The sequence below is a fragment of the Oryctolagus cuniculus genome, chromosome 13 (genome assembly GCF_964237555.1).
Source record: "Oryctolagus cuniculus chromosome 13, mOryCun1.1, whole genome shotgun sequence".
In the NCBI taxonomy this organism is placed as follows: domain Eukaryota; kingdom Metazoa; phylum Chordata; class Mammalia; order Lagomorpha; family Leporidae; genus Oryctolagus; species Oryctolagus cuniculus.
Genome location: NC_091444.1, coordinates 18177877 through 18188801, shown reverse-complemented (window position 1 = coordinate 18188801; position 10925 = coordinate 18177877). Strand labels below are relative to the sequence as shown.

The following is a 10925-nucleotide window of genomic DNA, read 5'->3' as shown; positions in this document are numbered from 1 at the left end:
TGTGCTGTTCTACCAGATTTTTCTTGTAAGCAACAATCACAGGGCGGCCACATGTGTCCAGGTAAGTGTAGTGCAGCTCATCTGGGGCACGGCTGATTTCATAAGGACTATCAACTTGGATATTCTTGGCTCCTTCAGGCAGAATGATCTTCACAGTCAGAGAATCTATCACCTGCTCATCAAACACATGGTCCACAAATCTCATCTTCAGTGCATACTGATCGCCCAAATTATAGAGGTATTCATAGCTTGGGAGGTTGTAGCCAACGATGTAATGTGTCTTCCACCCTCCAAAGAGAGGGAAGCGAGGCCGGATTTCCATCTCTACGGAGTCATCCAAAATGAGGAGGTGGCTGGTGGACACGTTGCTGATCTCACCCCGGTAGTAAACATCCTGGGCAGCCGCAGGGAGGATGGTCTTGAAGGAGCGGATGGAGGAGATCTGACTGTTGGGCTGTCTCTGGTAGTCGTAGCGTGAGAAGGGCCCCTTCAGCACAGCCCCCGTGTGCTTCAGGTCCGCGTTTTCCTCCACAGCAATATTGCCCCAGCGGGCGACCTCGATGACGCGGGTCATACTGGTGATGGTCAGGAAAGGGCTGTTGTTCTCATAGTGTACTTTAAAAGCATCCTGACTATAGGATATATAGAAGATAAAGCTGCCGCCTGCAGTGCCAGCATCCCATATGGGCGCCAGCTCGAGTCCCGGTAGCTCCACTTCCAATCCAGCTCTCTGCTATGGCCTGGGAAAAAAGTAGAAGATGACCCAAGTGCTTGGGCCCCTGCATCCACTTGGGGGACCCAGAAGCTCCTGGCTCCTGACTTCAGATCAGTCCAGCTCAGGCCACTGTGGCCCTTTGGGGAGTGAACCAGCAGATGGAAGACCTTTCTCTATCTCTCCCTCTCACTTTCTATAACTCTACATGTCAAATAAATAAATAAAATCTTTAAAAAAAAAAAGTATTAAAGGAAAAGATATGAAAAGTGATAAGGAAAGTTTACTGCAATATCATCACTGACAAAAATTTACATACGAATATTTATATAACAATCTACATATTGTATATCATGTCAAACCTTGCAGCAGTCAATACACTATACCTATATTATTTTTATTCATAATTTTCACAATTCACATTTTTAATGCAGCATTGGTATTTCAATTAGAAGGTCAATACAAGGAGATGTGATGATAATTAGAAGAATTAATTAATGGAATTCAGGTCTAAGTCAAGACTGGCTTGACACATCAAAATTCTGTTAAGCCATCAATGGCAACTAAACCATAGAGAAAGATAGCTAGATGTTATATGCTTCCTGATGAAATATATTCCTATCTATGATTTACTCTCACCAAAATATTCAGATCTGAATTAGGTCAAATCTTTATATGCATTTATTGACATTTATTGACAAAGCAATCAGTGAGCAAAATCCAGACCGGGAAACCCTAGAATTCAAACAACTCAGTTCTTGAAAAAATAAGATACAGAAAAAAAGCCACAGATTAAGCCACAGATTAAGAGAGTCACTGGAGCTGGCATTGTAGCACAGCAGGTAAAGCCGCCACCTGCAATACTAGCATCCCATATCAGCACCGGTTTGTGTCCTGGCTGCTCCACTTCTGATCCAGCTCCTGCTAATGTGCCTGGGAAGGCAGCAGAGGATGCTCCAAGTGCTGGGGCCCTGGTACTCGGGTGGGAGACCCAGAAGAGCTCCTGGCTCCTGATACCTGGCTCCTGGCCGTGGCTCACTTGGTTAATCCTCCGCCTGCGGTGCCAGCATCCCATGTGGGTGCCAGGTTCAGTCCCAGTTGCTCCTCTTCCAACCCAGCTCTCTGCTGTGGCCCAGGAGGGCACCGGAGGATGGCCCAGGTGCTAGGGCCCTGCATTCACGTGGGAGACCAGGAAGAAGCACCTGGCTCCTGGTTTTGGATCGGCCCAGCGCTGGCCGTAGCAGCTATCTGGGGGGTGAACCAACGGAAGGAAGACCTTTCTCTCTATCTCTCACTGTCTAACTCTATCTGTCAAATAAATTAAAAAAAAAAAAAAGAAATCATTGTTTTATTGAAATTTCTATTTTTAGACACATATATTGAGATATTTACAAATAAAATTGTGTATTATCTGGGATTGGCTATAAAATATCCAGTGCATTGGGAATAAGAAAAAGGAATCTATAAAATGAAATAAGATTTATCATAAGTTGGTAATTTTTGAGAATTTATTTTACCACCCTCTCTACTTTTGAGTTCCACAGTACACCATAATAAAAAAGCTGCTAAAAAAAAAAAAGTGAGTCACCAAACCAAAAAATTCATATGAAAAGTCACAATTTATGCTTGATATAATTGATATCTATGGCACAGTCATGGTGCTATATTTCAATATATTAAGTAGAAAGTCATTTCCAAGATCTTGTATAGCCTATCCCATAACTACAATGAACTACAATGTTTCATTGGAAACCACATGCATGTCAGTTTCTAGTACTGAGAACTAAAGCTGCAGTTTTACAACTAAATTGCCTCAAGAAAATGCTTGATAAAACTTCAAGCCCCTAAAATTTATTCAAATTGGTTACAATCTAAGATCTGAGAGTTAACAATTTTTTTTATTTAAGTTTTATTTATTGTGGCCAGTCTGTGGCATAGTGGGTTAAGCCACCGTTTGCAGTACCAGCATCCCGTATGGGCGCCAGTTTGGGTCCCAGATGCTCCACTTCCAATCCAGCTCTCTGCTATTGCCTGGGAAGGCAGTGAAGATGGCCCAGGTGCTTGGGCCCCTTCACCTACGTGGGAGACCAGGAAGAAGCTCCTGGCTCCTTGCTTAGGATCAGCGCAGCTCCACCCGTTGCGGCCAGCTAGGGAGTGAACCAGCAAATGGAAGACCTCTCTCTCTCTCTGCCTCTCCTTCTCTCTCCGTGTAACTCTGACTTTCAAATAAATAAATAAATTTTTAAAAAAAAGTTTTTTATTTATTTACTTTCACTTTATATGAAAGACAGAGATCTTCCAGCTGCTGGTTTACTTCCCAGTTGCCTATAACAGCCAGGTTTTGGCCAGGTCAAAGCCAAAAGGACACAACTATCTGAGCCTCCTACCTGGGTTGCAGGGACCCAAGTACTTGAGCCATCATCTGCAGCCTTCCAGGGTGTGTATTAGCAGGAAGCTGGATTGAAAGCAGAAGAGCTGGGACTAAAACCAGGCATGCTAATATAGTATGTGTACATGCCAAGTGGGGACTTAAGTATTGCACCAAACACCTACCCCAAGGAACAATTTTTTAGATTGTACTTCAAAAGAGGAAAAAATATATAACACAGTCACAGACAACAACAAATTGATCAACTTTTAAGTTAGCAATCCCAATGAGGTTTCAATTCCTTATCCAATATAAAATTTCAGACCAAGATCTGTAATCCAGATTTATTCTAACTATGTTGAACCACTAAAGACTTACTGAAGATCCCAAACCTGCATCTTTCACCACCTTTTGGTATAGAAGATTTAAGTTTTACGGACAAACACAATAAAGAGAGTCACGAATACTGATGAATATAGTTCCATCTCCACTCCAAGAGCCGGAGAACTAGTGCAGAAAATCAGTGATAATAACAACCAGCTAGTTTGGAGACTATTTCTAAAATTCAACTTAGTTTCTCAAATGTACCTACTGGTAAGTAAAAAGTAACAAAAGCACAAAGTGAGGCCCAGAATAAACATTCAGTAAGTAAATGTAAGAGAATGAATGGCAGAACAAACTGTGGTACTGATCTCCCTATCACTGATCCCCAAGGCTGCCTTCCAGTGAAAGTGATAATGAGCAGGAAATAGATCAAATCAGGCTGGGAAGTAAAATAATCTAAAGGAGCTAATCAGCCCATCAGCTAACAGGGGTCTAGCCTTTCTGCCTCTAGTGTCGGGTTTAACATCCTGAAATATTCTTAATTCATAAATAACAAAATCACTGTAAGTCAGAAGTCAGTGTTGAAGCAGTCATGTCATATACTTTAAATTATAATCATATGGAAGGAAAATCTAATTTGTTCCTTTCAGAAGTCAATAGAAATTAACTTGTTATCCTTAATAGTAAAATAAACTTATATAATCTCCATGAAAATCTTCAAAAATATCTATTTTTTAAATATATGTCCTGCATACAGACCAGCAACCAGTTTCTTTAAAAAAAAAAAAAGATTTATTTATTTATTTATTTGAAAGGCAGAGTTACAGAGCAGCAGAGGAAGAGAGAGAGAGAAAAGAGGGCTTCCATCCGCTGGTTCACTCCCCAATTGGCCGCAACAGCCAAAGCTGCCCCAGTCCAAAGCCAGGAGCTTCTTCCGGGTCTCCCACACAGGTGCAGGGGCCCAAGGACTTGGGCCATCTTCTACTGCTTTCCCAGGCCATATATAGACGATATAGACAATAGAGTCTGCAACAGAAAACAGTGTTAAAAGCACATACTCAGGGTCAGCGTTGTGATGTAGTAGGTTAAGCCTTCACCTGCGATGCCAGCATCCATATGGGTGCAGGTTCAAAACCCAGCTGCTCCACTTCCGATCCAGCTCCCTGTTAACGTGCCCAGGAAAGCAGCAGAAGATGACCCAAGTACTTGGAACCCTGCCACCGAGACCCAGATGAAGCTCCTGGCTACCAGCTTCAGCATGCCCAGCACTGGCTGTTGTGGCCCTCTGAGGAGTATACCAGTGGGTGGAAGATCTCTCTGTATCTACCTCTCTCTCTAGTCTCTAATTCTGGCTTTGAAATAAATCTTAAAAAAAAAAAATTTTTTTTTCAGCTCTGCCACTTATCACCTGTGTGAGCTTGGGCAATGTCTCAGTTTCCCCAAGTCTGTAAAGTCCAAACAATAACACAAGTTTCTGTCTCAGGAGTTTTGAATTTCAAGTATGAGTTCATACATTAAAAGTACTTCAAACAACCCGTTGATCAGAGTAAATAGTATATGAGTAGGAACCAGTATTAATTACTACTATTACCATTGCTACTGCTGCTGCTACTAGTGTTACTATTAAGTCACTAAGAAAAATACTACTATACAACTATAAAAATGGCTATTATCTAGCTATCTATCTATCTATCTATCTATCTCAACACCAAGTGCAGGCAATGATGTATTATGTACTGTTGTGTGTCTCCCCAACTTCACGTTGAAATCTTAATGCTAGGGGCCCAATGTTGTAGTCCAACAGGTTGAGTCACCAGTAGCAAAGCCAGTAAACAATACTAGGATGCTGGTTCGAGCCCCAGCTGCTCCTCTTCCATCTGGTTCCCTACTCATGTGCCTGGGAAAGCAGTGGAAGATGGCCCAAGTACTTGGACCCCTTCCCCCCAACATGAGAGACCTTGATGGAGTTCCAGCCCCCCCGCCAGTTGCAGCCATTTGGGGAGTGAACCAGAGGATGGAAGATCTCTCTCCATATAATTCTGTAACTCTGTCTTTCAAATAAATAAATAAATCTAAGAAAGAAAAGAAAGGAAAAAAATCTCAATGCTGAATGTGACATTAGGAAGTGTGGTTTTTAGAAAGTTAATTGGGTCAAGGAGCCCTCATGAAAGCGATTAGCACCCTATAAGGAGACACAAAAGCCTGACCTCATCTTTCTGCTCTCCATCATGTAAGGACACAGCTAAAAAGACAGCTGTCTGTACACTAGGGAAAGGGGCCACAGCAAAACCCTGCTGGCATCCTGATCTCAAACTTCCAACTTCTAGGACTTGAACAAATGCATGTTTGTTGTTCAAGCCACCCAAGCAGTCCAAACTAAGACAGGATACAGGGTAACCTGAACTCACTCACGGCTGTTTGGAACGCAAAATGGTAGGGGCCACATAGTTTGGTAGTTTCTTACAAGGTTAAACAACCATTACAAGACTAAGTTTAACCAAATGAAATGAAACATTACATATACACACAAAAAACTGTATAACAACGTTTATAGAGGATTGATTTATTACTGCCAAAAGCTGGAAATAACCCAAATGTCCTTCTAGTGACAAATGGACAAACTGTGGTGCATCTTTCAGTAAGAACGACCAACAAAGCGCCGCAACCCGCAACAACGCAACGTGGCACACAAAAGCAGCCGGACCCAGGCGCTTCACATGGCCTGATTTTATCCACATGCACTACGGCTCCAGGGACTGAAAGTGCTGGCTGCTGCCGTGGGCGGGGCTGTGCCCACGAAGCGGACTGGATGCATCCAAAGGCGCAGTAAGAAGCGCTGGAGAAATGGTCAGGTTCCATATCGTGATTACGGTGGAAGCTGTACGACTACATACAGAGAATGCCACACAAAAAGGAGTGACTCATATATAAAGTATATCTTAAATATAAAATATTTTGAAATAAAAACAGACAACGATTTAAGTTACAGCTCTTTAGCAGAACAGTGCTTACGTACACCAACAGCCTGCCTGTCCTAAAGCATGCAGACAGGACTCTCAAAGTCAATGGCAGTTGCAGTCGCTTGCCAGGACGTGGGGAATGTGGAAGGTGCACGGCAGGTAAGCTGCCCAGTAGGAATGCCTGCCTCCCATATCAGAGTCCCCAGTCTGAGTCCCAAACCCTCCACTTCCTGCTAATGTGCACCCTGGAGGCCGCAGGTGAAGACTCCAGGACTGCGGTCCTTGCCCCTGTGGCACATCTGACTGAGTCCCAGACTCCTGGCCCCAGCCTGGTCCAGTACGGCTGATCTCAGTTTCACTTGCTTCCTTCTCCCCCCATCCCCCTCATGTGTGTGTGTGTGTGTGTGTGTGCGCGCGCGCGCCTTTCAAACAAAGTGAAAAAACAAAAACATGGGAAGGGCTGGGTGTTAGGCCTAGCAGTTAAGACACCAGTTAAGATGCCCACATCCCTCTGGTTCTCTCTCCTGACCAGTTTCCCGCTAATGGAAACCCTGGGAGGCAGCAGGGATGGCCCAAGTAATCGGGTTCCTGACCCCCTCCTGGGAGACCAGCTCCCAGCTTCAGCCCAGCCCTGCCCCAGTCATTGTGGCATCTGGGGAGTGAACCAGCAAATGGGAGCTCCTCCTTGTCTCTCAACTAAACAAACAAACAAGAGGGGGAGAGATGTGGCTAAGGAACAAACAAGTCAATTGCATCTGTACTTTCAAACAAAAGAAAAACCAGCCTAATTTCCCAATCTGGCTTTGAAATCTACAACGGTGTGGAAAGTTGGACATGGCCGGGGCAGGTGCCCAACACAGTCTGATGCTCACATCAGCCCATGTGAAATGACTCAGGATGCACAATAATGAAGGAGCCAACAGATTTTTCTGAATCCCATATTGCTTTGAGTCAGACACTACACAGAATTCAGTGTCCAGGATAAGGCAAAGGTCACTTCACAGATGAACTCCGAGAGAAGTAAAGAATTCTGAATAAAAGAAAAAGAGTTACAAATGCAATTTTATTTCGCCACACAAGTTGGCACACATAATATAGGACTTTAATAGTGAACTAACTACACTGTCATCTTAGGCGTCTTCTGTCTCACTGCAAACATAAACTGCTCTGCCTACCTTCCCTCCCTCATCTGTCCCTGTGTCCACATCTCTTCCAGGGATATATACATAATTCTAACTTACCTGAGGCTGCCAGGTCAATTTGAGGCAGCTCTATGATCAGGGCTACAATTGAATCAAGTCTGTGCTCATCCTAGGAGTCAAAACTTGAACCCTGAGACCATCATGAAGCCAACCTGACTTTCTGAGTCAAGTATGGAATTATTCTAATCTCTCTGGTGTCCTTCCCTGAAGACTGACCAGACTGGGCCAGAGACGAGATCTGTGTGGGCTGACTTCAGTGTCCCTCACCACACAGAGTCCACAGGAGAGCACCACTGGAGCAGGGACTGAAGGAATAAGCAGGCGTCTTTTTAACAAATCTTAGATGATCTCCTTTCCAAAAGCAAATATGTATTTCTAACAACAGCCCAGTGATCTGGTAGGTACACTTTCTAAGAGCCTGTTTCTAGACCTAGTGCACCTAAGATCACCATAATTCTAAGGATACCAAGATAGGTGCTAATAATCAACATTGCTAAATAAATAAATGAAACTTCAGGGCTGGTGCCATGGCTCACTTGGTTAATCCTCTGCCTGCAGCGCCAGCATCCCATATGGGCACCGGGTTCTAGTCCCGGCTGCTCCTCTTCCAGTCCAGCTCTCTGCTGTGGCCCGGGAGGGCAGTGGAGGATGGTCCAAGTCCTTGGGCCCTGCACCCACATAGGAGACCAGGAGGAAGCACCTGGCTCCTGGCTTCAGATCGGTGCAGCACCAGCCGTAGTGGCCATTTGGGAGTGAACCAACGGAAAAGGAAGACCTTTCTCTCTATCTCTCTGTCTAATTCTACCTGTCAAATAAGTAAAATACGCAAATAAGAAACTTTGAAAAGCAGCAGTCTATGCGGCATCATTAGCACCCACACCCCTTCCTTACAGTGCGCACACACAAGTACAACAGGAGTTCCTGTGTGAGCAAACAAGTGCTTTCAAGGGTTCCTTCAGCAGATTAACACCGCTCTCCTTGGGCACTCTTGGACGCAAAACGCCCAGACAACAAATCTTAATTTATTCACTGAAACGGAGTTAGCCTACTTCAGTGTCTAAGGTTTTCATCAGAGTTGGCCTACCCTCTGAGATCCTTCTTACCCAGCTTATTTCAAGTATTATTAATAGGACTCCTGGAGTTCGTTATCTTTGACTCAAGCACCTCGTGGCCTTAACAAAGACTGCCAAGAAAGAAAGTCTCCAAGTCAGAAGCAGCACCAAGGCGCTGCAACCTGCAGTGCAGGGTCAGCAGTGACCTTGTGCGAGGAGGAGAAAAATCCCCCCCCAGTATCACGTGGGGCTCTTCCAACAGGTCAAGACAATAATCCACAGCTGGCCAAGTAGCCACGGCAAAGCAACCATCCACATAACGCATATCAGGCTCTCTACCAGGTGGGTGTGGTGACTGAATGATTCAGATAACTACACCACTCACATCTCACGGGACAATCAGTCCTAATGTAGCTGGTTCGGCTCCTGGTGGCTGTGGTCTAACCTTTCAAAATAACCTTTTAGAGTGCTTCCCACCAGGGAGAAACACTGTAACTCTTTGGAAAGGCTACTTGTCTTGATGCAAACAGATGGTGTCTCAACAGAAGCTTGTTTCAACCTCAAGTCTTTGAGAAGCTTAACCTCTACCTGAATCTGACTCACACTGACTACAGCCCTGTCCATGGCGCATTTGCAGCTGGGGCGGGGTGCGGGGGACAACCCATAGCTGTCACCGCTCCTGCAGGAGACCACTGAAGACGAAGCTGAGCTGAGAGACGCTGCACTCCCTGCTCTGGGCTGGCGGAGAAGAGGGCAGGAAAGGTTCTGAGCCCAGAAAAGCGGTTCCCTGCTGTGGGGAGGAGATCCACCAGGGGTGACCGCAAAGGCAGGGCTTTCCTCAGGGCCAAATCTAAACGGGTGTGGGGAGGACCAGGCTTCGCTAGCCGGGTAACCTTAAAGGAAACAAGGCTACTGAGTTACACTCGGAAAACTGCTTCAGCGGAAGAGCGATTCCAAAAAGAGCACACGGACTAGAAAGCTGGATTCTGTTTCCCTATCTTCCATGAACCCATAAAAAGATTTTATCAAGAACCCAGAATTCAATCTCTTTCACACCCCAAACACACTTGAAAAATAAGAAGTTACTTTCCCAACGAGTTCACGTGGCTCTCTTGGTTCCTATCCTATTTTTATACTCATCTCCTTTGTAAGGGGGAGACGGCGCTCGGCAATTTAAATCTGACAAATACGTATGTAGAGGCTGTTCTCTCTCTCCCTTCTAATCTTGCACAGGCAACAGCTTTGTCTGAGCTTTCATTTCCTCTGTAAAATGGGAGTAACACCTGCCACACCCACTTCAGCCGATCACCAGGGAGACTCCGTCAGGGAGCACAGAAGAAGGAATTTTTTTTCACAGAATTAGTAATTTTTAAACAGCAAAGCACTAGACAATCACTGTCGCTACCTTTGGTGCGGAAGAAAAAAGGTGGATGAAAAGAGAAATCTCTTCCACCTTGAAAGAGATGGATGGAAACAAAATGAGGAGGGATTTCAAGCTATTGGCTTCTGACATAAGGTTAATTATTTAGAAGTGGATACTTGTGCACTCACTTTGCCCAGACAGAAGAAAAACTAAGGAAGATTTAAGAGTAGGAGCCCAGCTCTCAGCTCACCAAAATAACTGATGAAGTTCAACTGGGGAGAGAGGGCGGAGTTAGCTAGGGCAGTCGGAATATACAGAATATTGTTGCATAAGACGAAAGCGAAGGTGTTATTTTCAAGCATGGAACTGTCAGGCCATCCTCAATCCGTCTACCACAAGCTATACACATGTGATTTCTAAAGAGCAAGTCAGAAAAAAAAAAAAGAAAGAAAAACAGAACGCCTAGTCCATAAGTATCGGACAGCCGGAAGGGACTTCGTAGCCCAGATCTCATGGGAAGCCCTTTCGTAGCCGGTGGCACTGTTGGAAAGAAAATAAGACACCCTAACAAGGAGGTCGGGGCGTCCCGGGAGCTCCCCGAGACCCGCGCGCCTTCGCCAGGGCACACACGTACTGAGGAATCTAAGCTGTTCTTGAATGGGGCCACGCGGGCAGAGACCTGAATCTTCTGCAAGGACACAGGGCTGTGCCCACGAGCGCCGCGGGGCAGGGCACACGGGCCGGGCGGCTCCTCGACAGGGATAACACCGGGTCCCGATCCCCAGGAACCATGACAGCCCGAGCAGGCGGAGGGAAATACAAACGCTGACCGGGCGTCGGGGCGACCCCCGCGGGGGCAGGTGGCCCAGAGAGGCCGTGCCCGAGCGCGAGGGCTCGGCGGGGACACGGGCGGCTCGCTGGGGCCGGACGCCGGGGAGGCCGGC

At 45.6% G+C, this 10925-nt stretch overlaps 2 protein-coding genes across 18 annotated transcripts in view; both read right to left on the bottom strand.

The window, feature by feature from the left end:
* LOC103351004 (dolichyl-diphosphooligosaccharide--protein glycosyltransferase subunit 1-like) overlaps nt 1-9242 on the bottom strand; it is a 40493-nt gene extending 31251 nt beyond the window's left edge. The window contains 3 exon segments of the mRNA XM_070056208.1: nt 2-732; nt 7606-7675; nt 9207-9242. Coding sequence (XP_069912309.1) covers nt 2-732; nt 7606-7675; nt 9207-9242 — 837 coding nt within the window.
* The window catches only part of PPP1R12B (protein phosphatase 1 regulatory subunit 12B), a 215740-nt gene that overhangs the window by 203080 nt on the left and 1735 nt on the right, over nt 1-10925 (bottom strand). The window lies entirely within an intron of this gene.